Here is a 26,378-nt window from a genome sequence, read left to right as displayed (position 1 = left end):
GCCCGGCGCATCCCTTGGTGAAGGCTCGGCACATCTGGCGAGAAGCTGGACCCCGCCGTGGTGACAGAGTCACCCTATCCCGAGGCCAGCGGCTGCTCCGGGGGTAAACAGGAAGGCCCATCTCTCCTCTGCGCTCTTGTCCCTCCTTCCTGCAGCCCTGGTCACACGCCTCGCCCGGTGCCCCTCGGCCTCAAGCCGCCTGAGCCGGCCTCTGCTGGGGGCTCGGTCTACCCTCTCCGGGGGCTGCAGAGACCGAAAGCTCGGTGGTGAGGGGTCCCAGGAGCTCCTGGCTGACCTGTGCCACGCCCCACTGCCTGACCGTCACGCTCAAGGAAGGTAAGGCAGCAAGACCCCTTTCCAACCAACTGAAGTCCAACCGACTTCAGAACTTTCAGGCAGACTGGGAGCCAGCTGCAAGGATCCAGCTCTACTGTGCCTGGGGTGGGTGGGGGAAACTGAGGCCCAGAGTCTCCAGCAATGGAAAGCAAGCTTTCTCCAGCCTCGGATGCCATGCCGGAAGCCGGCCAGGCTCCGGGCCCAGGTCTCTGAGCTGCCCAGGTATGCCTGGGACCCACCCAGCCCCCAGGGCATATGGGCCTGGGGCACAGGAACACTGACTCCTCCCAAAGATGACTCCGTGAGGTCAGGCTGTGTGTTTCGTGAGTCTACACGGGTGGCATCGGGGGTGAGAGAAGAGGCTGGGCGGGGGGTGGGGGTGGAGGGAGCCCCAGCCCACCCCTCCAGGAGGCCTCCTTCCACCCATCCATCACCCCGGGGAGGCCGTGGGGCAGAAGGCACGCCTCGCCCCTCTCCAGGCCCCCCGGGGCCTCCTGGAGTTCCCCCACACCCGTCTCCTTCCTTCCCGTCCCTAACGGGCCGGGTTAGGGCAGGACCCCAGCCCTCCTCCTGCGTCTGACCCCGAGGCTCCGGGAACCTGAGAGTGGAGGGCACAGCAGGGTTTACGTGACAAGTCAGGGAGAAGCTGGGCCCTTAGCGCCTGGACCCAAGGCCTCCTTTCCTTAGACCGGTTCCGATCTCAGCTCAGGGAGGGGCTGGAGGCAGGGCAGTGGGGGCTACAGGACAGGTGGGCAGCAGGCAGTGCCTGGACCCCACCCTGGCTGGCACCCAGGGGCCAGGGAGCCCGGCTTTCTTCCCTCTCCCCGTGTTTGTGCCTCTGTGCTCTGCGGCATCCTTCCAGAAAGTTCCCTAACAAGCCCAAGCTTTAAAGGGAAAGCTGAGCCACTAACCATTCCCATAATTGGCTAATTAGCTACTCCCAAAGTCAGCACCCCCCACCCCCCTCCCCGCACTGGCAGGGAAGGTCTGAGGGTGGGGGGCTGACCCCCTGAGGGAGCGGGGAGGCAGTCGTGGAAAAAGGAAAGGCAGAAGGAAGGAGCCGACCAGTCCTGCCCCGTTCCGGCCCTGCTCTGCCCCACTGTTCACCTGGGGCAAGTCTCCCTCCCCTGGGTCTCAGTTTCCCCACATGTACACAAAAGGGGGCCGGGTGCAGCCAGCCCTGATGTCTGCTGGTCTCCCACCCGGGGGCTCGGAGCACATCTCCGGGTGGGGGTCTGGGTGTGGTGGGCCGCGGGGACGCCTCTCTCACGCTCTGTAGAGTACATTCAGCCATTGCTGAATATGGGGCGAATGTGGGGAAGGGACGGACGGCGCGGGGGCGTGGGGTGACAGGGAGGAGGGTTTCGGCTGCCAGCTCCAGCCTCGGGGCGGGAGGGGGGGCACCACCGAGAAGGGCCCCCCAGTCCTGTGGCTGCAGCAGACCCTGCCCCAACCGTGGGGGTGGGGAGGAGGCCGGTCGCTCTGGGGGAATTTTCCAAGCTGCCCTCCACCTGCCCCTCTTGGCCAGGACATCCAGTTGGGTGGGGCCGGAGGGAGGTAAGGGCCAGCAGAGGCGCTCAAGGCCAGAGAAATGAGGGTGTTCCAGGCCGTGGGCGGGAAGGGGCCGACCCCGGAGCAAGGCTCGAACCCCCAGGACAGCCAGGGTTTGGAGTGGCCCTGCGTGATCAGGGACCCTCTGCCAACTGTGTGGTCTGGGTGTGTCCTCAGCGGCTGCCCAGCCCCGCCTTGGGCACCCACGCACCTCGATCACAGCAACTGATGCCCAATCTGTGGGTCCCCAGCACCACCTAAATGAGGAAACAGGGTCAGTCCGGGGGGCTGGGGGCTGAACCCCCTGGCCAAACCGAGGAAGCACCCCCTTTGGCCACCCAAAGGCTCCTGCGTTCCTCCATTTCCACCCTCACCCCTCCCACCCCTCAGCCTTCTGGAGGCCGAAGGAGGCAGGAGGGCCAGGGGACACGCTTTCCCTGCCCCCAAGAGAGGCCCCGTGCTGGCACAGCTCCAGGACTCGGGGCTCACTGCCCCTTGGGGTGGCTTTCCTGGAGAAGGCTTCAAGCTGATGACTGTCCCTCCCTGTCACCCCTACCGAGCCACACTGGGTCCCCGGGACACATCGAATGGGCTGCTCTCTGACTACCGGCCTACCTTGCCTGTCCCCAGGTCTCTTCTGGCTGGGTGCCCCCGCCCAGGGCTGTGGGCCCTGCCTCCCACCCTGTGACACGCACATCTGGGAGTGCGGGTACACGCCCTGGGGGAGAGTCCAGGGGCACAGAACAAACAGTCCCTTCTGCAGAGCTGCAGGAATGTGGCCTGCGGTCCCACCAGGTGGCTGGGCCCAGGGCCTTCCCAGCCACGTCCTCTGCCACACACAGGGACCAGTGGGTCCCAGGGTCGCCAGCCGGGCCTGAGGCTGGTCTCCGGCTGCTTCAGAGTTAGAGGTCCCAGGGGACGACTCCCCCACCCCTGCCCACAGTTCGGCCAGGCCACCCCCCTTGACGGCCCCCGCCCGCCCCTGGGCCTCCTGTTTATTCGCTGACAGCTCCCTGTTATCAGCGGGGAACACACACAGGAAGTCCGGCCGGGAAGGGCCCATCCCAATCCTGATTTACACGGGACGGTGCATAAAAAGCCGCCCTTCCTTGCCCGGGAGGAGCCTCCCTGCCTTGACGGCTGCCCGCAGAGCCGAGAGGGAAGCTCCAGGGGGCAGGCCAGGCGGGCGGCCTCCGGAGGTGCCTCGGGGCGGCAGGACAGGGCTGGGGTCCACCTCTGGCCCCCGGAGGCAGCGATGGTGGCCACGGCCAAGCCCGGGCCTGGGCAATATCAGGTACGGCAGGGGTGACGTCGGGGGGGGGCAGGGAGCGGGCCCCGCTGACCACAGCAGCTGTCGGCTGGCGTGCACCCATGTCACCTCTGAGCTCCAGCCGCCACCTCCTTTCTTCCCAATCGGTGCCGTTCCCAACGCATGGAGGGCACTCGGGCCCCTGGGCCGAGGGCGCCCGCTACTGGGTGGCCCAGTCTAGATGGACTCTGGGGCCCCGGCCTGAACCCTTGGCCCTGGGTGGCCCAGCCTCTGCTGTGACCCCTGAAAGGAGAAGCCAAATGTGGCCGGTGCCCCCCACCCTCCACACACCCTCCTTCTGGCTGACTCTGCTGTCCTGGAAAAGCCCCCCGCCCCCGAGGCTGGCTCAGCCCTCCTCTCAGGGAGCCTGGGGGCCCGGGGGCATCCTCAGGGGTGGGCAGGCACTCCCGAGGCAGGTCTGGGAGGGGAGGCAGAGGGGGCACTGGGCTCACAGGGAGGAGCCCCAAAGCAAAAGTGAACATGGGACCAGAAGGAGCCCCCCGCTTCCTGCCGGGCTGGCTTCAGGAGCAGGGCTGGGGGGGCCTCAGGCAGAGAGAGGCTGCGGGGGGCCTGTTTTTCCTCTACCCCCTCCACCCAGAGGGCCCGAGTCCCCACCCAAAGACCTCAGCCCACGTGGAGGCCCCTCTGGCTTTGGCCGCTCTGTTGTCCCACGGGCCCATCAGCAGTGTGTCTGACGAACCCCCATTTCTCAGATGAAGAAGCAGAGGACGAGGCCTCAGCCCGGGTTACCGGCAGAGTGAGGACCAGAGGACCCAGCCAGGCTGCAGGGGCCAAAGGGTCAGGGACAGGATGGGGGCAGGGGACAGGGCAGGGAAGACCTCCCCAGGCCTGGCTCTTAACTCTTTACCGCTTGGGTCTGACCCAGAGTGGGCCATGGTCAGACACCCCACAGCCACTGGCTCTGCAAGGAGCCCTCGCCGCGCCCAGGAGTTTGCAGGACCCTCCCCTAGCAGCCTGCCCGCGGGGACCCAAGGCCGGTCTGTCTCTAGGCTGACGGTGGGAGCACAGGCAGAACTGGAAAGACGCATCTGGCTTCAGCCATCACGGGGGTAGAGTCTGTTGGGGCAAATGCAGGCTGAGGCCCCACAGGGGCAAGGAGCCTGGCCCCCTTCCCAGCCCCCGGACGTCGGGGTGACCAAGGTTGTGTGCCAACCCACGCTATGTCTCTGACCTGCAGACCTCAGCACGAGGGAGGCACGGGCAGCCCCCGCCACCCGGAAGAGCGGCTGCCACGCGAGCCCAGGGGATGACGGAGCCCCCTCCTCCAGGTGAGTCCACAGCAAGCTTCTGGGCAGCAGCAGGGGTCTGGCTGTGCTTGGGAATGTGTTCCACACACACGTGGTGCACTTAGGTGACCAGGGCCCGGGCTCTGCTTCAAGCGCCCCCCGCCCCCGGCCCCCACCGCGCCTCGCCCATGATGATAGCCGTGACAATCGTGGCACAGAAATGACCCACTAATACCAGCTCTCCCAGGTGGGGCATATCTACACCCGGTTCCGGCTGCGTGAGCCACGTCTTGCACTGGGCACTGCTGCCCCTGGGGCTGCCTTAGTCGTCATTACAAATGCAGAAACGGAGCCCGGGAGTCCCTGCTGGTGACGGTGGGATTCGGGTGCCGGGGCTCCCCGGGGGCCTGAGGAACACTCAGGGGTGGTCCTGACTGTCCTGAACGGAGGGGGGTGCCCAGTGGGGGTCCCGCAGGGCCCCTAACCTGGCACTCTGGTTGGGAGGGTCGCTTAGTGTCACACTCAGGATCCAGCCGGGCTCTGGTCTAAGTACGGGGTCTCCGGGCCACCGGGGTCGTTATGTCCACCCCGCGTGGGGCTGCAAGGTAGTGGCCAGCTTCAATCAGCCCCCGGTGCCTAGCGAGCTGGCCACCCCGTTGTGACGGCCATCCCCAGCATCTGGGGCTCAGCCTGCGGGGTCGAGGGCTCCCCACGCGGCCTCCGGGCTGGCTGGCGTCGCGGTCCTGCGTCCCCTGCGGCCGCGCCGCGCTCCGCTGCGGGGCCTCGGAGCGGGCTCGGGAGGGGCGGCGCGCCGCGGCGGGTGCGCGTCCGAAGCCCCGGGTTCGGGCTGACTCACCGCCGTGCCCGGGGTGGGGGGTGGGGCGCGCCCTGGCCGCGGGCCTCAGTGTCCCCATCTGCGCAATGGGGGCGGGCGCGGGGCCTCGGGGCCCACCCGGGGCGTGCCGGGGGCGGGGGCGGGGCGGGGCGGAGGGCGGGGCCGGGGCCCCTCGGCGCGGCGGCGGCGGCGGCGGCGGCGGCGGCGGCGGCGGCGCGTGCGCGCCCGGCTCGGGCGGTGAGTGCGGAGGGAGCGGGCGCCGGGCCGGGGGGCGCGGGGAGCGCCGAGGGCGGGGTCTGCGCGCTGGGGCGGGGGAGGTCGGGGGCCCTGGCGCGCGCGGAGCTGGGGGGCGACGCGGAGCGACCGCGGGGAGTCGAGAGGTGAGCGGGCCGGGGGCGCCGGGGCTGCCGCGCGGGGACGCGACCCCCGGCCCTGCCCGGATCCTGCGCCGGGTCCGGAGAATGGGCCCGGCGGCCTCGGGAAAGGGCGCCCCCTGCCGGTAACAGGCGACGAGCCGGGCCGCGCGGGGGCCCGAGGGGGGCGGGGGGCGTCGCAGCCCCTCACCCGCGTCTGGGACCTGAGCGTCGCCCCCCCCTCCGACCCAGGGCCTGACTCAGGGCCTCGCGGGCCCCAGACCCCGTGTCTCTTCCTCCTCACCCCCACCCCCCGCGGGGCCGACGTGCAGGGGGAGGGGAGGCAAGGGGCAGGCGGCGGAGAAGACGCTTCCCCGGTGCCCCGTAACCCCGCCTTTCCGCCCTCCCAGGGTCCTAATGTCCAGGGCACCCCTCTCGGTGGAAGGGGGACCCAGGGCCGTCGCTTTGCGGCGAGTCGGGCCCCTCCCTCTGCGGACCCAGCCCTCCCCCGGGTGGGCGCTGCGGGGATGCCGCGCAGGCAGGTGGGAGGGAAGTGGGCTGGGCTCACGCTGACCCTCCGGGAGGGTGGGACGTTATCGCTTCGCAACCTGAGGCGCTGCGGCCACCCCCGCCCTGGCTCCTCCGCCCCAGCTGGGCTGTCACCGCGAAGGGAAATGACATTCTGCCAGCCTAGCACAGGCCAGGCAGCACCCTCGGCCTCCCCCAGCCCGGGAGGAAACATGACTTCAAACACTGACTCTCCTCTTTTAAAGCATGAGCAGGGGAGGTGCTGGGGCGGCTGTGTGTGGGGGGCAGTTACATCTGCAAGAACTGAGCCCTGCCCCCCCACCAGGCACCTAGCACGGGGGGGGGGGGGCACAGGGTCTGTGGGCCCCTGGTGGGCTCCTGCCCAGCTCTCTGACCCACCTCTGCCTTCCCAGGGCCTGGCCTGCTCCCCAGTGCCACCTGCTCCCATCCTCTCCTGCTTGCCTAGACCCCCAGGAGTGCCCCCCCTAACGGTGTGCTGTGCTCCCCCCCAGGGTCCACTCCCGAGCGCCCCCTCCCTGGCTCTGACAGGACGTGCCCCTGCCCACAGACTGCTGAGAAGCACCGCACAGCCCCCCAAACTAAGTCCCAGCACCTCGGCTTCCCCCTGCCCTCCCCGCTTGGCCACCGACCGAGAGCAGGGGTGTGGGAAGGAAGGACTCTCCCCCGGCTGCCTCTCCGCCCCACGTGGGTCCATGTGACGCGGGGGGCGGGGGGGGGGGGGGGGCGGAGCGCCGACCCCACTCCCAGCCTACGGTGCAGGCCAGCTGTGGTAGCACTCTCCCCTCGGGCTGGGGCTCTGCGGGCCTCACTCTTTATGGGACCAGCTGTCGGAGCTGGAGAAGGGGCCTCTGAGACCCTCGTGGTGTCCCAGAGAAGGGGGCGACCTACCCCGATTCTACCTCCTGCCCCCACAGAAGTTCAGCTTGGGGGCCTCGGGTGGGGTGCCTGGAGCATGGGGGCGGGGAGCTCCCCGTCTACCCAGATGCTTGGCTGCGCACATAGCTGGTAGCCCCCAGACCGCACAGCGCCCTCAGCATGTTGCAGACCAGTAATTCTGGGCCGGGGTTTCTCACATTCCCAGGACTCCTCTCCCAGCCTCCTTGACTTCCATCCACAGCACAGAGGGATGGCCTCTGGCTCCACTGGCATGTGGGAAGGGCTCCTCCAGTGCCCCCCGCCCCGCTGTCCTGGGATCCCTGGGCCAAACCGGTCAGACCCCAGTGTAGGAGTGACCCCCTCCTATACGCAGGCTCTGCCCCGTTCTCAGGACCGTATGGCTCCCGCATGCTGAACGCCTGCACCCTCATTGCCCACCCACCCACCCCACCCCCCCGCCGCGGCTGGCTCCCCATTTGGCAGATGAGGACACTGAGGGCCCGAGGGCCAAGCCAGCTGGGCTGGGTTCCAGCTCTGCTCACTAACGCCCCGTGTGCCGACTGAGATTGGTACTGTCCTGCCAGGACAAGGAGGGCGCTAGCCAGGGCGTTAGAACGGGTGCAGAGGCTCCCCCTGGGCCCCCACCTTCCCAGGTGAACTTTGCTGGAGCCACAGACACCTTCACGGTTCACCCAGACCAACATGCCTCCGCCCCCACCGTGAGGGTGCCGGCTTCTGGTCCTGGGCCCCTGTGACTGGCAAAGGGCCGGCCTCACCTGCTGAGACAGGTTGGGGGAGGACGGGGCTGGCACTGGCCTTGGGGCTCTCCTGCTGGGGAAGCGGCTGCGCGGGACGGGTGTCACAGACCCAGGGCGCCGTCGCCCGCAGAGGTACGGGCTCAAGGAGGGGTCCGCAGAGGGACTTAGGGGGTTGTGCCTTGTGCTCCAGGCCACCGTCAGGAGAAGGCCAACCCGCTGGGACGCACGGGCCATGTGTGACTCCAGGGAGCTGCTTCTGGGGTGGCTCCTGGTGCTGGCAGTGGGTGGCACTGAGCACGTCTTCCGGCCTGGGTGAGTCGGCCCTCTGGCCACTGCGGGGGGGTGGGGGGGCCACAGGAGCCCTCGGCCCCTCCCCAGAGTCTGGGCTCCGGGAGCCCCGGGCTGACACGCTGCTCCCCCCTCCTCTGTAGCCGCAAGGTGTGTGCCGTCGGGGCTCCCAGGGGCCCCGAGTCTGAGTCTTTTGTGCAGCGGGCGTACCAGCCCTACCTCACCACCTGTGACGGGCACCGAGCCTGCAGCACCTACCGGTGAGTGCCCCCCGCTCCCGGCAGGGCCCCCATCTGCCACACGTAAACCCTGAGGCCCAGGAGGGCGGGTCGTCCCAAGCAACCCGGAGGGGTCAAAGGACTCACTGAGTGGACGGCAGAGGCCGGCGTTCCTGTCAACTTAGGCCAGTCCTGGTCCCGGGCCGTGGCTGTGGTTAGGCTCAGACATCATCTCCTCCCTGCCCGCCCCCCCATCTTCGGAGGGGGTCACCCATCTTGCCCGCTCCCCTCTGCTTTCAGGGGGGCTCGCCCGCTCCCGGCATGGCTGGCTACAAGTTCTTACCGCTTGAGATGCCTGCCTCCCCGACACCTGCCTCGGAGCCCCAGTGGGTCCCCCTCTCCCTGTGACAGCCCCAGTGGTCACCAGACAGAGACCCTGCCCCCACACACCCAGGACATCCCAGTGGCCAGCACGAGGGGGCGCGTCTCCCGTCCTCGGCTGGCAACTTGCCTTAAAAAAGATTTTGCTTTCTGCGGGGGTTTTCAAAGACCTCCCTGTGGGATATCCCCGCACCCCCAGCTGGCCAAGAAGGTGGGGGCAGTGTGGGTGGAGCCTAGGCTGCGACCCTGAGATGCACGCCCAGTGAGGGGTGGGGCCCTGTCCCGTGCACCTGCCACTGGGCAGGCCGGCCAAGGGGGGGCTGGCAAAGCCCCACTCGGGAGTCACCCCTTCCTGGGCCTGCTCAGAGCGGGGCTGGGCGTCCAGGATCCCAGGCCGCAGGTGGTTCCTGCACTGGGGGCTGGAGCGGTGCCGGCCCAGGAGGGCACCCTCAGCATCCAGGGGCCCGGCGCCCCGGGGAGGGAAGGCCGGTGAAGAGCTGGGAGGACCAGCCCGGGTCTGCTGACGCCCCACTGCCCCCGCACACCCCGCAGGACCATCTATAGGACTGCCTACCGCCGCAGCCCCGGGCCGGCCTCCACCAGGCCTCGCTACGCTTGCTGCCCCGGCTGGAAGAGGACCAGTGGACTCCCGAGGGCCTGTGGAGCAGGTGAGAGGTGCAGGGCCGCCCCAGGGGCCCCACAGCACCCAGTCGGCCAGTTAGCCAACTGCTCCTGCGGCCTGGGCATGCCACACCCCATCCCCCTTTCCAGACCCCGGGCAGAGCACCTGCTGCTCTCGCCTGAGTGGAGCGCCTCCTTGCTGCACGGCGCCCCTTCCCCGGCTGCCACCCCTGCAGGGCCCTGGGGCCCCCCCTCGGTCCGTGACAGGCCTCTCCCTCAACAGCAGTATGCCAGCCCCCGTGCCAGAACGGAGGGAGCTGTGTCCGGCCCGGTCACTGTCACTGCCCTCCAGGATGGCAGGGTGACACCTGCCAGACAGGTGAGGCTGGCTCCCGTCCCTCCGGAGGGGAGGGGTCCTGTGGACGCCACCCTGGGTGTCCCGGGTGGCCTGCCGACTGGCGGGTGTTAAGGGGGCTCAGTGTGGGTGCCCCTCCCTGCCCACACCCCTCTTCCCGCAGACGTGGACGAATGCAGTACCGGACGGGGCCCCTGCCCCCAGCACTGCATCAACACCGCGGGCAGTTACTCGTGCCGGTGTCAGGAGGGGCACAGCCCGTCCGCAGATGGTGCCCTCTGCCTGCCCGAGAGAGGGACCCCCCGGCTAGCCCCGAACCCCACGACAGGTAAGCTTCCCCCTCGCCCCCGCCCACGTCCTTGCTGCTGTGCTGGGAGGTGGGACAGGGAGGGCCCGAGAGGGGGCTGGGCGTCACCCTGCCGATCTGTGCCCGCCACCGTGGGGGCAGCCAGCCCCGGGCGGCAGGCCATCTCCCTGACCCGGGCAGAAGTGGGGGTCTTCCCCAGGGGAAAGGCGGGTGGCCGTCCCCCCGGCGCATCACGGGACGGGTTGCCGAGAGGGGGCCTCATCTCAGCCGAGAGAGTGGAAGAAGGCCCCCACCCTGCGTCTTCTCCGCGGCCCCTGCCCGGGCAGCCGGGAGAAGCCACACCTCCGCTGCCGACGGGACATTATTACTTTTGGTACGCGCTGTGACACTTCAAACTCGTACCGTGAGTAATAATGCGCTGTCGGCAGCCTGGCACCAGGAGCGCAGTGTGGACCTCGGCTCGGACCACTCAGCACCGCGGGGCCCCTGGCACAGCGTGGGGGCCGGGACGGGGGGCACCGAGGTGTGCGGAGGTGGTCTGCGGGCCCGCCTGGGCACCTGCCGTAGGGGTGGGCTCGCGACGGCAGCTGGGTCTGTGACCGCTGGGGCTTGAGCCCCCGTCTCCAGACCCGTGCCCCATGCTCGGCAGAGGCCGGGAGGTCTCCCGGGGGAGGTGAGGAGCCAGCCTGGGGTGTGGGGCTGGGCCTGCCCGACTCAGCACCGGGATCTCCCCAGGAACAGACGGCACAGTCGAGGAGGAGGTGCGGAGGCTTCGGTCAAGGGTGGACGTGCTGGAACAGGTGAGGCCTGGGCCGGGACCCCCCTCCCCCCCGTTGTCTCCCGTCACGTAGCTCAGACCCTCAGAGTGGTTGCGGGGTTCAGTGGAGGTGGTCCCGGGAAGGAGGCCTCCTGGGTACTGCCGGCCGGGGCCTGGCAGGGGCAGCGGACTGATGCCTGGGAGCCCCAGGGGAGGAGGGATCAAGCTTGGCCACGCCCCCTCAGGCGGGCACAGGTCCACCCCTACCCTCCTCCCTGCCGTCTTTCCATGGGCCCGTTGGCTCGATGACCCCTGGAAAGCTCTGGTCCACCCCTCCTAGATCCCCTGACCCGGGATCCTGGGCCTTGGGGACCGTCACTGGACTGGCCCATGTGGTGTCCCCCTGTGGCCCGCTGTCTGGCCCTCCTGGCCCAGAAGCTCCCTCGGGTGAATACCCAGGGCCCTGCAGAGCTGGGGGTGGGCGTCGGCAGGCCTTACTGGCCAGTGCTCCCTAACAGCTGCAGAGCAGAGAGGGAACCTTCTGCCTGCCCCACAGAAGCTGCAGCTGGTGCTGGCCCCGCTGCATAGCCTGGCCTCGAGGGCCCTGGAGCACGGGCTCCCCGACCCCGGCAGCCTCCTGGCTCACTCCTTCCAGCAGCTGGACCGCATCGACTCTCTGAGTGAGCAGATCTCCTTCCTGGAGGAGCAGCTGGGGTCCTGTGAGTGCTGGGGTTCCGGTGCCCACCTCCCCACTCACGGAGCTCCCTGGGAGCCTGAGGGCTCTGGGGGCTGGGGCCAGAGGGCGGGGTGGGGCAGCCCTGCCCGGGGCGGGGGGTGGGGGGGGCACTGACCTCTGACCTCAGCCCTTCACCCGCCCACAGGTTCCTGCAAGAAGGAGCTGTGATGCGTTCCCGGCTCTGGCTCCTGAGAGCCGGTCACCACGGTGCTGGGTGGGGCGGGATTCGTTCCTCGTAGGTATGAATCCAGCCTCCGCCTGGCCGGCACCTCTGCACCCCCACCAGCGGGCCCATGGCGGAGGGAAGGTACGAGGGCCTTTGTCGCTGGGCAGCACATCGGGGAGCCTCTTGTGATCTGTGTCAGAATAAAGTGAAGGTTCAGGAGCCGCTGTGTCCTTGGTGGATCGTGGAGGGCGTTCTGAAGCTGCCTGGGGGGAGGGGACACCTGCTGCCTGGGGGGAGGGAAAGGTGGCAGCCCCGTGGGGCAGGGCAGGGGGCTGCAGCCACACAGCCCCTCTCTACAGCCTCCTATAGAGGGTCCCGGTCCTCCCTCTGCGGCAGGGGCTGGAGCAGGTGATTTCCGGGAAGGCGAAACTAGTCTCTAGGTGGCAAGTTGGCTTTACCCCCAGGGGGCAAAGAGCAGATCTTCAGCCTCCTTCCCCAGATCCCCGGGATGCCCACAGCCCAGTTAGGGGGACACCCCCACCCACGGAAGACAGCAATGCAGGATGATCGTGGGCCTGGCCCCTGGAGCGGAGAGGCAGAGGCGCCCACGCTATGCGCACGGGAGCCGAGGGCTGTGGCGTCCCGCCCGCCCCGAGTGATCACGAGTCACCAGGCACTGCCGAGAGTTCCTTTATAAAAAACAACGGAATGCGGTGCCCGGGCACCCGCCCTGCTCCCCGAGGCCAGTGGAGCAAGGACCTCTGCTTTCTGGCTCTCCGAGGCCCCGGTTGCACAGGACCGGGTGTCTGGCCCCCACCTAGAGTCCCGTTTCTCCCGAAGGGCCCGCCCTGCACCCCGCTTCTGCACCCCGCGGGCCCAGGCAGGAGGGTAGAGTGTCTCAGCGCCGGCCATCCACCCCGAGGCCGCCAGCCCGTCTGGGCCCAGGCCTGCTCCCAGATCCGGGAGGCCCAAGGGTAGGCTCCGTGAGGAGGGTCCAGCTGACTCTCCTGGGGGACGTGGGAGGCCTGGATCCGAGGCCCGTGACAGGAAGCAGTGGCCTGCATCCGGGGCCAAACCAAAGCTGGGAGAACCACATAGGAGCAGGACACAGTGACGTTTAGCAGCTGGGGCAGGGGAGGAGGTCCCTCGGTCCATTCTCCAGTCAGGCCCTGCCCCCGGTCGGCCCCGTCCTGCCCCCAGGTCCTGCCCCGCTTCGGCTACTGGGCGGGCTGGGAACCAGGCCTTGCGGTGGCCCCGTTCTCCTGGGGTGTCTTGGAGATGCGGAGGAAGGTGGTCCTCATGGCCTGGTGGCAGCTATCCATAAGCTTGGGGACATCAGCGACGGTGAGGCCACTGGTGGGGATGGCATCCAGCACCTCCACCCTGATCGTTCCTGTTGGGGGGGGGCATCAGTGGCCTGGGGGCCCCCGCCAGTGCCTGCTTTCCGGGCGCCCGTGTTGCGGCCTCTCTTGGCTCCCGCGCCTCCCGCACCCACTTCCTCCTGCTCCTCGGCCGCCCACCGGCCTTCCCTGGAGCCTCCCAAGGCCCCGCCAGGCTGGGTTCTTTCCTGGACACCCTGGTCTCAGATGGTTGGTTTTTAACGGAGAATAAGTGACACAACCAAAGCTCCAAAGTACGCGCTCTGCAGGTTCTGACGGCTCTAGGCGCCCCTACCAGCCCTGCCAAGCTGAACACTTCTGCGCCCTCCCGGGCACCCACACCCGCCGTCACGCTCTCATCCCCCGTGATGGTTTAGGTGGTGGGGAGTCTCACATCTGGGGGCGGGACACAGCAAGGCTCCTCCCCCCACTGCCCTTCAACCTTTGGCCCCACCCTCCCACCCAGGCACCGGGTGCCCACACTTAGGGTCTGGAAGGAAGGGTAGCGGCCCCGAGTTCCCTGGCTGGTGGGCGCAGGGGTACCTGGGAGGCCGCTGCCCAGCCTGGGCCTGTGTGTGTGAACTCGGGCACCTACCCCACCCTCTGCCAGCCTCCGCGTCCTCATCTGGGAAATGGGCCCCCTGCTGCCCGCCTCAGCTCGTGGCTGGGATTCCAGAGTCCCGCCTGCCTTCTCCACTCACCACGTGATCACGGAGGGGCAGGGTCTGGCCTAGAGGAGCCTCCCAGAGACGGGAACTATCCCACTGGGGTTCTGGGCATCCTGCGGCCGAGGGTGCTATGCCCGAGTGTGGGGGCCGGTGGGGGGGGGGGGGGGCGCTACCTGAGGTGAAGAACTTCGTCTTGTAGTTATAGAAGGAAGAGAAGCTGGAGTAAACCACGGGGATGACAGGCACCTGTGGACAGGAAGCCACGGTGTCTGAGGACACACAGGAGCCCACCCCCGCCCACCCGGGGCCCCAAGAATGAGCCACTGGGGAGCCCTGCCTGGCCACCCGCTTGCCTTCGGCCTGAGGAGGTGCTGGGAGTGCCATGGCCGCAGGACAGACGTGCTGACCTGCCTCAGGGCCCTTTTGCACACTGACCCCTGGGCCGGGGACACCTTTCACGCCCCGGGTGGCCCAGAGTTCCGTAAATGCATCCCACACATCTTCACTCCAGCGTTCCTTTCCACCAGGAAGCCTCCTGGGCTGGCACATGTCCTTATGATACATATCGGTGCCCCTACGGTCCTGATGGCCCAGGGGAGGGGGGTGGTCAGGGTCCTGTCCAGTTTAGCAGGAGGTTACTGAGGTCTTTGGGCCCACCCCTCCCCCATCCCGGCGCAGCTCTAACCAGGGGAGAGGACAGGGGAAGATGCCCAGCCTCCTGGCTGAGGCCGTCTCCCCCCAGCTCTGCCACACCTCAGTGTCCCCTCTCCCACCACCCCTCTCTCTCATGCCACCAGCCCAGGGAAGTGACATCGGCCCCAGGCATGTGGCAGGGGTGTCTTCCACCTCCCAGCTGGAGGGGCCGCAGGTCCAGGGCTTGAGAGAGCCTTGCTGAGGCACTGCCGGCTCCGGGCCCCTCCGCCCCATGCACCCAGGGCATCGGGTGTGTGAGCTGGGAGCCCCTGCGAGCCGTGCTCGGGGCCAGACACCAGGGGGCGCCAGAGGCCACCCGGCACAGGTGGGGATCAGGAGAGCAGACCCCTGCCCAGCCCCCTCCCAGACCCCAACTGGGCAGGAGGACAGCCCCTTCCCCTGACCCCAGGCGATGACTTTCCCCTACACGAACACCCCCCGACAGGGCGTGGGACAGGGCGCCCGTTCCCCACCAGGAGACCCTGCCCCGCTGATGGATGCGCCCCCAGTTCTCCCGGCATCACCCCCAAGCCCCTCTTGGACAAACTGCGCCTTGGGCCAGAGCACAACGGCCCAGCGCAGAGCTCGCAGCTTGCTCTCCCTAGGCCCGCCTCCGGCTCTGCCCAGCCCTGCCCCTCTGGACCCGCTGGTGCCCCCGAAACCCCACTCCAGCCAGCGGTTCTGCGGGACCCAACGAGCACTCGGCCTTCCCGGGCGCTCAGCAAACAGGCCCGCCGCCTCTGCCTTCTACGCCGACCCCAGCCTCCCTGCGGGGGTCCCTTGCCTGGCCAGCTCCAACCCGGGGGTGCTGGAGCTCCAGGCACGGGTGCCCCGCTGACAAGTGTGAGTCCCACTGCCCACTGGACCCGATCAGCCACCAGCCCTAGTGCTCAGAGTGGGTGAAGAGGCCCGAAGAAACGCCCTCCGTCACGGGTCAGGAAGCAGGTGCGAGGGGCCGTGGCCAGGCAGCCGCCTTCCGCCTGAAGCCGACCGGGACCCGCTTCCCTGCCCCCCTCCCCGGAGAGGGCGCTGCCCTGGTGTACCTGGGCCTGGATCGCCAGGTAGAAGGCACCCTTCTTGAAAGGTAGCAGGTCCCCGTTGTCATTCCTCGTGCCCTCAGGGTAGACCCACACCTTGAGCTGCAGGGGAGAGAGGGGCAGCTGGAGCGGAACCTCACAGTCCGTCCCCTCCAAAGGAGCCCCGCTCCTCGCCGAGACCACCGCCGCTAACGCGTAGGCACTGCTCCCGAGGGCCGTTCTGCACGACAACGTGGCAGCCTGTGCAGTGCCGAGCAGGCCCGAACCCCACGTTCACACTGTCCCTGACCACGCAATTGCCCACGGCGGCCATCACGCCCACACTCACTCCGTCCCTGACCACGCACTTGTCCCCGGCGGCCACCCCGCCCACACTCACATTCTCCCTGACCATGCGCTTGCCCACGTCGGCCATCACGGTCATGGCGGTCCTGGAGCGCTGCCGGTTGATGAAGAAGACACCCCCGAGGTACATGATCAGGCCCACAGGCCCCATGAAGAGCAGCTCCCGCTTGGCAATCTGCACGCAGCGCTTGGGTAGGGCCTCCATAAGGCCTGCAGGTGGCCATGGGACACCAGGCAGGTGGAGGCCGTGCTCAGAGCCTGGCAGCCATCTTTCCCCAGGAGGAGAGCGCCAGCCCCGTGCCTCGACCACCAACAGGCCTGGGCCGATCATGCCTTCCCACTAGCCACCCCTGCCTCCCGCCTGCAAAGGGGGGTAGTGAAGCGGAACTCCCAGCCATCAGCGCCCCATGCGCAGCGTCAGGCACATGCAGCTTTGTGTGGCTGCAGGGAGGCACGGGTCCCGCTGGCCCGGGTCAGCATCCCCTCGCCCGCCGGCTCATCCGGGCCTGGGCTCTACCTCCCTGAAGCGTCTCCCCCACAGAGACCGGGGCAGGGTCCCGGGCTGGGCCTGCAGCTGGGAAGGGCCAGCTCTCCCACCAGCCCCTCCGCAGCCCCGCCTTACCCATCATGTCCAGGATGCTCTGGTGGTTAGAAATGATGACACACGGGTGGTCCACCTCCAGCTTCTGGCGGCCCTTTATGTCAAAGCGAAGGCCGAATACATACTTGAAGGTCCGGACAAACCAACTGATGATGCTAAAGAGAGACAGCATCAGTGAGCAGGGCCCCGCTGGCCCGCAGCTGGACTGGAGACAGAGACACAGCAGAGATCCCCACGGCAGACGGAGCCCCGGCTTGCCCTTTGCAAAGGGGAGGGTGCCCACTTCCACATCTGCTTTCCAGGGACCTGCCCGTGTGACCCCGCCCTCACCCCGACACCCCTGCTTGCTCAGCCAAGTGGGAGACTCAGCTGGAAGGAGGCTGGAGGCTGAGAGCCCCCAGGGCCAGCCTGGGTCTGGTTCCTGGCTGTGTCAGCGACTAAAAACCCAACGTGGAGGGGCGCCCGGCTGGCTCAGTCGGTGGAACGTGCCCCTCTTGATCTCAGGGCTGTGGGTTCGAGCCCCACGTTGGGTGTAGAGATTACTTATAAAAATAAAAAATGATAATTATAGGGGTGCCTGGGCGGCTCAGTCGGTTAAGCGTCCGACTTCGGCTCAGGTCGTGATCTCGCGGTTCGTGGGTTCGAGCCCCGCGTCGGGCTCTGTGCCAACAGCTCAGAGCCTGGAGGTGGCTTCAGATTCTGTGTCTCCCTCTCTCTGCCCCTCCCCTGCTCACACTCTGTCTCTCTCTCTCTCTCTCTCTCTCTCTCAGGTAAATAAACATTAAAAACTCCCCGAGGGCACAGGCGAGAGAGGAAAGGAGGCAGGATGCACACGGGCCTGGGACACCACCCGCCCCCGCCCTCGCAGGTAGCTGCTCTGGAGCATCGGGGACCCTCAGGGGCCGCCTCCAAGCAGCATGTGACGGGTGTGAGTGGGTATGTCTGTGGGGATGTGCCTGCAGGTGCTGGCCGGCCTTGGAGAACACAGGGAGGCAGAGTGGCCTGGGACGCTTTGCTCGTACCCCGGAAGGGACCCATCAGGGGTCTGTGGGGTGACGGAGCCCAAGGCGTGAGGCTCAGTGTCATGTCAACTCCCTGCAGGGCCCCTGGGTCTTTCCCATCCCCTGCGGGGGGCGGGGGGGCAGGCGACTAAAGATGTGCCCCACGGACCCAAGGGTTCCTGACCCAGAAGTGTCTCTTTCTCCCCGAAGGTTCGGGCGCCCTCCAGCCCCTGAGTTAGCGGAGGCCGTCCACGGTCTTGATGGGAAGGGAGGGATTTCCCGCTTTATACAGAAGGGGGAAGAAACCGCCCAAGGCCCAGGGATGGCTGTCAGGAGAGCAGAGACTCAGCGCTGGACTCAAAGCCAGACTCCGGTTTTTTAAATTGTCGTAAAACACACATGACCTAAAACGTACTGTCTCAACTGCTCTTAAGCACACACAGCCCAGCGGCATCGCGCACATTCACACGGTTGTGCAACCGTGCCAGGACCACCTCACCCTCCAGACCCAACTCTGTCCCACTGAACACGGACCCTCCCCTCCCCCCGCTCCCTCCCACTCCCTGTGTCTGTGGGTCCGGCTCCTCCGGGGCCCCCTGTGAGCTGAGGCTTCAGGGCTGGCCGTGCGTCTGCAAGCTGTGTGTCACCCAGCTGCCCCGTGTTGCAGATGGGGACACTGAGCCCCAGGGAGGCGCAGCAGCTAACGTGGGGCTGCTGGGCGAGGTGATTAGGCCAGCTCCCTCCCCGGACCTGCCAGCCTCGGCCACACCTGCCCGTACATCCCTTCCCGCTCCGGGGCTGCGCTAGCCGGCTGCTGGCCTTCCACGGGCCCCAGTTTCTCATCTGCAAAGAGCACTTCTCGGTCACTGTGAGGACCGAGGGGACAAGGAGGCGTCACGAGCAGGTGCTTCGCAAAGAGGAACAATGGAAATGGCCAGTAAACAGGCCAAAGCCTCCGTTTCACCAGCAGTCAGAGCGAAGCACATGGGAACCAGAACCCTGGCTGCATCTAGAGGGGAATCGGCATCAGCCCTCGGGCGGCCGGCACAGCCAGGCCTGGAGGGCAGGTCGGCATTGCCCGGCAATGGGAAATTGCCACCAGGAAATCAGGTGCCTCTCCCGGGATCCGATCCTGAGGCCGGCCCTGCGCCCCTCCAGGGTGGTCCGAATCAGAAAACGGCAGCCGTGCAGGTGTCGCCCGCCCCAGGGAGAGGTGGATTCGTGGGGCGCTGGGCACAGGGCAGCCAGGGAGACCCCCACTCACTCGGGGCGCCTCCCGCCGCCGCACAGGGTCTCGGGCCACACGCGCAAGTGCTCGCCGTTCTCTCTGGTGGAGCCACTTGCCCGCTTCTTTCTCCCTTTCTTTGTATCTCTCTCTCTCCCTCTCTTTAAAAATGGTGGTAAAATACACGTGACATAAAACTTATCACCTTAGTCGTTCTTAAACGTCCAGCTCGGTAGCATCGACACACCCCCACTGAGATGTGGCCGTCCCCGGCGTCTGCCTGTCTCCAGGACTTCTCTCCCTTTTCTGTCAGGATTTCTCTTTGTATCTACTGGAAGGCATTGGCTGCGGACTGGTTTTTCCAGAACTGCGGGGAATACCGTGTGCGGACCTCAGGCAGCGTGCTGGGCGCGCGCGCGCGCGCGCGCACACACACACACACGCACCACGACACTCGGCAGCTGCCGTGACCCGGGCAGGCTGCCAAAGCAAGGTGCACGCTGGGATTGGAGGAGGCACCGGTGCGTCCCCGGGGACACAGCATAGTCTCTGGAGGCAGCGCGCCCCCACCTCTCCCTCTCCTGACGTCACGTCGCTCCAAGGTCTTACGTAAAAGCGTGAGCGAGGTGAACGTTTTAAGAGTTTCTCAACGTGAAGGAAGCAAAGCGAGGACGCTTTCGGGTGCCCCCCCGCGCGCCTCCAGGGAGAGAAAGCGGGGCTCCCCCCCCCACCCCCGGAGAGCCGTGGCAGGTGGGCACGCCCCCCCCACCCCCCACGCCTCACACGGAACCCTCACGTTCGGCTCAGACAGTAGCCCCGCGAGGTGGGCACGCCCGGGACATCCACCCCACGGAGGAGGGAGTCCAGGCTCAGCAGTGAAGCCGCCCGCCCAAGGTCACACCGCAGGGACGCCAGGTGGGCCGGGACCCACTCTTAACCCGGTTTTCCGAAAACAAACAGAAGATGCCAGGCAAAGGGCAAGCGGAGGTGGGGGTGAAGACTCGGGATTGCAAGACCGAATTCCAGAAGCTGCTGTGAGGCCTCCCTCCCTTCCCTGAGGCTCTGGAGACACCACCCAGGCAGAAGTGACGCCGTCCCCACTTGGCCAGCCCAAAGCAGCCGCCATTGTCCTGAGCCCAGCCCCACTGGACCCTTCCGGCAGCCGCAGAGCATAGGGGGGCTGCCCTCTTGGGAGCCGGGTGTCCCCGGTGCTGGCCCCGGGGACTCGGCCGCACAGCTCTGAGGGCTGTTCTCCATCCCTAGCCCCCAACTCCGTGACCCCACCTCCCCAGGTGGAGCCCAGGTGGCCTGGTGGGTGCCCGCTGCCAGGTGGGTGACAGGTGCCACCTTTCCACCTCATGGAGCGTGGCCCCCGGGGGCAGGATGGTTCATTGAGCAGATAGATGGGCCGTCCTGGCCCTTCCTGGATCTTTCTCAGGAGCCCTCTACCCAACCCAGAACCACCTAGAACCTCTGAGCACTAGGACGCCACAGATTCTTCCAGCGCCCCAGGGGAGCCCAGGCTCCTCAGACCTTCTGCACTTAGCCTGAGGACACATGGGGCCTTCGCAAGCTCTAGGTGAGGCAGATCCGGATCCTGGCTCCCCTCTCTGGCCATGACCTTGGGCGATGCACCTGACCTCACTAAGCATTCACGTCTGCCTGTGAAAGGGGAAGGGTGTGGACCTTGAGCCCAGGAGGCTGCGACCCTGGGAGCAACTGAAGAGTGAAATGTGGTGTCGCAAGCACGTAAGATTCCAAAGCGGATGAGAGTGAGAGCCCTCCCCCCGCCCCCCCACCCCCCAGCCAGCACTGTGCCCCAGCAGCTGGAAGGAAGTTCAAGGCCAGTCCCAGGCCGCCTGCTGACCTTTGCCCCAGCCCCTGGACTTGGGCGGGGGAGGTGCACCAGCCCGCAGCCAGGCCCCTCTGGGTTTGCGCCCGTCGCCTCCCCCCACCCCCTGCTGCCCCGAGAGTTAGGTCTCGGTGGGTTCATCTGGGGGACAGCCCTGCCAGGAAGGCAGCATGGAGCCATCGATCTGCTCAGGGGACAGGAGGCTCCAGAGAGGCCACCTGGCAGGGCAGGAATGTTTTCCACGTGTGCGACGCGTCGGAGCACAAGGAGGGGGCAGGGGCCGGGTGGGGTGGGGTTTCCAGCCTGTGCAGCAGGACGCCCAGAGGTGTTAGGAGGGGCCGTGTGGGAATGGGGTGCACACCAGGGGGCTGGAAGGAGGGGGGGCCGGCAAGCTCTTAGTCCCCAGGCAGGGTCTCCAGGGCTCCGCGCAGCACATCCAGGGAAGGACACTGCCCCTGGCCGTCCTACCCCAAGAAAAACAAAGGCAGACCTTCCCGCAACCCCAGGACCCCCGGCCGGTGCCCACGTGCCACGTGACTTCCCGACTGCACCGTGCCCCCCTCCGTGCACCCCCACAGGACCACGGAGTGGCTGGCTAAGAGGCTGGGCTGTTCTGGGTTCAAACCCTGACCGGCATCGATAAGCCTCCGGTCTCCGGCCGAAACAACGCATCGGCTGCACAAACCGTGCCTCGCTGCCCCCACCCCCCACCTCCTCGAAGCTAAGAGCTATGCCACCTGGGTCCGGACAGTTCGGAAGGACGCAGAAGCACGCGGGCCAACCCCCAGCGGCCCTGCCACAGCAGCGGCATCCCGGACCCCGAGAACGGCGGAGCCACGGGGCCGGAGGGGCCAGAAGCTTTCCGTGGACCTGGGCGGCCCGGCTCTGGTCTCCCTCGATGCACAAAAGAGTAAAGCCTCTTGGTTAAGCGGCTCTTACCAGGATCTCCTGACCCTGCGGCGGAACCTACTTCTCACACAGGCAGCACAGAAAAGCTTTATTTTTCTGTCAAATGGGTGTATTAAGGGCCTCTCCTCCCAGGATGGGGAAGACGACCTAATAACTCCACCCACCCCAGCCAACAGAGCACAATCAGCCTGGGAGGAGTTCTTAGTCTCAGCCCCCAGCCGGGCCGGGGTCTCCTCAGCTCTTCTGTTCCCATCACTGCTCCCCGCACCCTGCAAACTTCAGTCTAACAGGCAAAGGCTCCCTGGGGACCTCCTTGGCAGAGCAGGGCTGCCCCCCCACCCCCAGGGCTCCAGTGCCCAGAGCCTGGCATCCAGCCCCACAGAGCTGGGTGGGCACGGAGGGAAAAGACAAAACACGCACTTGGGAGTCATTCCCAGCGGGTCGGCACCCCAGTTCCGCCATGTCTAACTCCGGGACCCTGGGCGGCCACCTCCCCCACCCCCCCGCACTGTGCAGGCCTTATACCTGCGGGTTTCGGTCACACCCCGGACTCCTCAGCAGTTAAGTGAGGCACAGGATAACGCCCGTCCCCACAATGGAGGTACAGCAGCCCACGGGAGACGGGAGTAGAGGCTGTGGCCTCAGGCAAGGTGGCCTCTTCCAGAAGTCAGGGCGGGGCTGGAGAGCCGAGCAGCCAGGCACCCAGGGTGCTCAGGGGTCCATCTCCATCCTCCTGGGTCCCGTCCTGGGGCAACCTCCCCACCCCGCCCCTTCGGGGAACTCCTGCTCACAGCATGCCCCACCAGTGCCCCCACTATCGCCAGGGGCTCACATCCCTGTGACCCACCCCTGTGGGACCTGACGATCCAGGGGAAGGAGGCTGTGGTCTCTCCCTGGGGAGAACACAGCACCTGCCATTACCTGGCAGTATCCTGGGGTGCCCCCCCCCCCCGCAGAGCCTGGATCCGGGGCTGCCCTAGGGAGGGGAGGGCAGCAGGAAGCCCCCCCCCCCACCATCAGAGCCTCTACAGTCCCAGGAGGACACCCGAGTGGGCCAGAATCTCAGGCCACTGGGACCAAGGAGAGCAGACCCAAGCCGGGGGGGCGGGGCCAAGGGCAGGCCCAGTCCTAGTGTGGCCAGCCTGCCAGGTCCAGTCACCAAGTCAGAAAGGAGCCTGGTGGCTTCTGATGTGACCTCTGGGAGGCAGCTTTGAAGTCTGAGTCAGTCCTTTTAAAAGACAAGAAAGCTGCTTCTAAAGAGGCCACCTGATGACACAAGGTGGGGGGAGGGGCGGGCCACCTCCCCGCCTCCTGTCGCTTCTGGAAACCTGCTCTGGGCCCAGCTCTCCCGCCTGCCCCCCCCCCCCCACTGCCCCGGGACAGCTCGGCCCGGGGCTCCCCCCGCCTCAGAACCAGAGGTGCCGTCCCCTGGCCCGGCTCTTGCCAGGCAGCACCACCTCCAAGAAGCCCTCCGGCCTGTGGGTCCCTGAACCCACACCTCTCCTCCTGCGCCCAGTGGAGGCCCCTGCAAGGGGCCGGGCAGTCAGAGACGTTTGCAGCCTCCAGCACCCCTGCCCTGGAGTGGTGGGGGCCCAGCTTTGGGGACCCACCCCCAAAGGAGGCCCTGCCCTTCCCTCCCCACGAGGGAAGACGGCCTGGAAGGGCCACCCCCGGGCTGTCCCTGGGGTCTGTACTCCCGTGGACGCCTGTCTGGGCCCTGGTGGTGGTGGGCGGGGGACCAGAGACCCACTGAGGGCCCTGCAGTCCCAGTCCTCACCTACTCCGGGTACCACGGGAAGCCACCACCCCCGAAAGACAGGGCCTGAGGCCCCACAAAGTGTGGGCCGGCCCCGGCAGCCTGGATGGACAAGGACAGAGGTGGGAGCAAGCCAGCAACCCTCACCAACTGCCCTGTAACCACACAGGGGGCAGGGACCTCAGAGACCAAATACCCTCACGGCAGGTCACAGCCAAGAGGCTGTTGCAAAAGCCACAGACAGAAATGGCAGCCAAAGCCGCGCCTGGGATCCCACAGGGCAGGAGGACGCCCCTGCTCAGGCAGCCTTGCCCCCCCTTGGCCTCTGGGCCGGAGAGGCCCCCACCTGACCTCCCCTCCCCACCCCAGGCCCGCCAGCCCTCAGCACCGCACCTACGGCTCCCAGAGTTGTCCAGAGAAAAGTTCCAGGCGCCACTCCCTTCCTTCCCCAGGCTTGAGGCTGGACCCCGGGCCCAAACCGCCCTTCCTTCCCACCAGGGAGCCTCGTACCTTAGAAGAAGGGAAGGGAGGGGAGTCGTCGGAGCACAGGTGCGTTCAGGGGGCGGAGGCAGGAGGAGGCGCGGAGGGGACAGGGGCGCCCCAGACTCCACGGCGCTCCGGCCAAGCCCACCCCGGGGCCGGCCCCGCAGCCCCCGGGTGAAGCGGGAGCGCGCCCGGAGCCGCTCGGCCCCCCGCCGCCCCCCGGCGTCCCCCGGCGCGTCCCGCGCGTCCCGGGGCCGGAAGGACGCGGCGGCGCGGGAGACCCAGACCTCCGAGGCGGCCGCCCCCGGGCGCGGGGGGGGGGGGGGGCTGGGGGGGCGGGGGAGCGGGGGAGGGCTCCCGGGCGCGGCGACATTGTGACCGCGGGGCCCCCCGCGCCCCCCGCGCGCCCGCCCGGGAGCCCCGAGAGGCGCGGGCGGGGCAGGAAGGAGGGACAGGACAGAAGAAAGTTAGGGAAGCGGAAGCGGGCGGCGGCCGGCGCTCCGCCCCACCCGGGGCTGTCCCCGAGCCCCCTCCCCGGCCCCCGAGCCCCCGGCCCCCTTGCCTCAAGTTCTCCACCGTCCGGCCGCCGTGCCGCAGCAGGCAGATGACCGCGGCCAGGGTGGACGCCGACACGCAGAGCGCGCAGTACAGGGAGACCTTGGCGTAGAACCGGGCCGAGCGGCTCAGCTGCACCAGCAGCAGCAGCAGCAGCAGAGCCCCCGTCAGCCACGGCCAGAGCCCCATGGCCCCGCCGCGCCCCGACGGCGCCCGCCTCGGCCCCCCTGCGCGAAGGCGACCTGCGGGCTGGCGGCGGCTGGCGGGCTCCCGCCGCGCCCGCGCCTCTTATTGCGAGGGCGCAGGGGCGGGGCGGAGAGGGCAGCCAGCGCGCCCAGGAAGCGGCTAGGTGAGGCGCGCCCGCCCCGTCCCGCCCCGTCCCGCCCCGCCCCGTCCCGTCACACTCCCGCGGGTCGCGCGGCTCCGGGCGGCGCGGCCCCCGTCCCGGCCCCGCAGCCGCGCAGCCCGGTGGCCTGGACCCCGACACCGCCGCCCGGCCCCACCCCCACCCCCGCTGTGCCGGCCGCCCCGCCCCTCCTCGTGTCCCCCCACATCCCCGCGGCCCCTTAGCCCGGAACCGGAGCTCCAAAGGCGACCCAAGGACGCCACGGCCCTGGCGGCCCGGTGGCCGAACAACCGCGCCCCAGTGACGAACGGCCGCCTGGGCCATCTGCGCCTTCGGGTCCCCTCTGGCAGTTGCAGGGAGACCCGGCCGGCCGGCCGGCCGTGGGGCGTTCTCTTTCTACGGGCCTGGTGGGCGCACCGCGGAGGCCGTAGGGATGGGGCGGGTTTCTGGGCGGGGCTGGGGGGGGGGTGTCTGCTCTGCGTGCCAGGAACACTGTGTCACCGCTCACCCACTGTTGGTGCGCCGCCAGGAGCAGATATCAGGCGACTGCGTTCACATCAGCTCAGCGATCGGCCAGCCTGGCGGCATCGGTGCCCTTAGCGTGGGCTCGGGGTAGAGGGAGGGGCCCTGCCTGGGCGCCCAGATGACCGCTGCGGCGGCCAACAGGTCCCACAGAGCAGGCTGAGGTTGTAAGGCCACGTCTCCTTCCCGTGCTTCTGTCCTGGGTGGCCAGGGTGCTGTGTCTCCTGCAATTTCCGGAACGCACACGCATGCCTGGCAAGGGCATGGAGAACAATCTTAGAGGTCCCTTGGGTGTTTCAGATGCTGAGGCAACCTGCCACTGACACAGTCTCCTGGCACCCACCCCCCAAACTGGCCTGTTTTCCCTCAAAATACGAAAGCTTCGCTCTTAGGATGAATGGGGAGCTCTGGCTCCAAGGGAGGTGGGGTTCCCTGTGTGGGCACGGTGGCCCATTCCCGGGTGGCCCTAGCATTTCAGCCGCCTTACACCTGTCAGTACCTGGGAGAGAATCCTGGTTCCCAGTCTTGTTCCCAGTCTGAGGGGCCACCACTTCGTGTCAGTGTCCACAGCCCGGCTGGCGTCTCCCTGTGTCCACAGGCTGGAGGACCCACCTCCCCCTGGGCAGACGGCACCAGGACAGAAGGAGAGGACACAGCCGGGTGGGAAAGGGTCCCCTGCATCCATGGGTGGGGCAGGGAGCTGGCGCTCCAGGCAAGTGCATCCCCATCTTACAGATGGAAAACAGCCTCCCAGAGGTAGGGGTCGCCCAGCCAGGAAGTGACAGGGAGGGAGACTGGTCCCGGCCGCTGTGTCCCACACCTGCTGCCCGGAGGCTGCCACGTGCTGGGGGGGGGGGGGGGGGGCGGGCGGGGGCTGCCCCGTCGTCTTCTTCCAGCTCCCAGGGGTGGTGGTTCCAGACCCAGTGCCAGGTCCTCCCTCATCGAGACACAGAGGCTGTTACCCACTTTCACCTTCTTCCCAGTCTCATCCTGGGGAAGCGTCACAAGAAAAGAAAAGGCTCTTCTTCAGATAGGAAAGGGGAAGCGGGGCGGGAGCTGGGGAGAGGTCTGCCGGGCGGGGGCGGGGGGGGTTGCTGAAAGACATACTCAATCCTGTAACGTCCTATTTGGAAAGCTAACAAAACCTTTTTGTTTCCAGAAAGTGAAACCCCAGAGAATCTTCTGGGTTGGTGGAGATACTGAGAAGAGAGATGTTCTCTAAAATCAGTGATTCCCACGTAGGTGGGGACTGGCAGGGCTCCCCTCAGGTTCCTCCCCAGAGCATGGCCAGAGCAGGGACACTCTGGTTTGACATGCCAAGTGCCCTGACTTCCCGCGGTGACCCAGGTGACCCGGCGATGAG

General features: G+C 67.6%; 2 protein-coding genes across 9 annotated transcripts; one reads left to right on the top strand and one right to left on the bottom strand.

Annotated features, from left to right (window-relative positions):
- The first annotated feature begins 4,394 nt into the window (after positions 1-4,394).
- Positions 4,395-11,862, top strand: EGFL7 (EGF like domain multiple 7). Of its 6 annotated transcripts, XR_006295090.1 has the most exons (10): positions 5,639-5,658; positions 8,005-8,126; positions 8,246-8,362; positions 9,254-9,369; positions 9,606-9,701; positions 9,841-10,005; positions 10,720-10,784; positions 11,298-11,460; positions 11,623-11,699; positions 11,734-11,862. XR_006295090.1 is itself a non-coding variant. In XM_043566723.1 (9 exons), exons 2-9 carry the CDS (start codon positions 8,047-8,049, stop codon positions 11,643-11,645), a joined length of 825 nt encoding a protein of 274 aa, XP_043422658.1. In that variant the 5' UTR covers positions 4,395-4,485; positions 8,005-8,046; the 3' UTR covers positions 11,646-11,862. The 6 variants fall into 6 exon arrangements, 5 of the variants coding, with proteins under 5 accessions (XP_043422658.1, XP_043422659.1, XP_043422660.1 ...); XM_043566723.1 differs by lacking the exon at positions 5,639-5,658 and adding an exon at positions 4,395-4,485 and having other exon boundaries at positions 11,623-11,862; XM_043566724.1 differs by lacking the exon at positions 5,639-5,658 and adding an exon at positions 5,459-5,515 and having other exon boundaries at positions 11,623-11,862.
- Positions 11,863-12,322: 460 nt separating this feature from the next.
- On the bottom strand, positions 12,323-24,456 carry AGPAT2 (1-acylglycerol-3-phosphate O-acyltransferase 2). 3 transcript variants are annotated; one of them, XM_043566722.1, is made up of 7 exons: positions 24,155-24,420; positions 16,388-16,521; positions 15,800-15,975; positions 15,427-15,522; positions 14,126-14,272; positions 13,864-13,936; positions 12,323-13,036 (listed from the first exon to the last, which is right to left on the bottom strand). In XM_043566722.1, exons 1-7 carry the CDS (start codon positions 24,334-24,336, stop codon positions 12,861-12,863), a joined length of 984 nt encoding a protein of 327 aa, XP_043422657.1. In that variant the 5' UTR covers positions 24,337-24,420; the 3' UTR covers positions 12,323-12,860. The 3 variants fall into 3 exon arrangements, 2 of the variants coding, with proteins under 2 accessions (XP_043422657.1, XP_043422656.1); XM_043566721.1 differs by lacking the exon at positions 14,126-14,272 and having other exon boundaries at positions 24,155-24,456; XR_006295088.1 differs by lacking the exons at positions 12,323-13,036; positions 13,864-13,936; positions 14,126-14,272; ... (1 more) ...; positions 15,800-15,975; positions 24,155-24,420 and adding an exon at positions 18,798-23,613 and having other exon boundaries at positions 16,468-16,521.
- Between the last annotated feature and the right edge of the window lie 1,922 nt (positions 24,457-26,378).

This window comes from Prionailurus bengalensis, chromosome D4, assembly GCF_016509475.1.
Source record: "Prionailurus bengalensis isolate Pbe53 chromosome D4, Fcat_Pben_1.1_paternal_pri, whole genome shotgun sequence".
NCBI lineage: Eukaryota > Metazoa > Chordata > Mammalia > Carnivora > Felidae > Prionailurus > Prionailurus bengalensis.
This window is presented reverse-complemented; position numbering and strand designations above follow the sequence as displayed.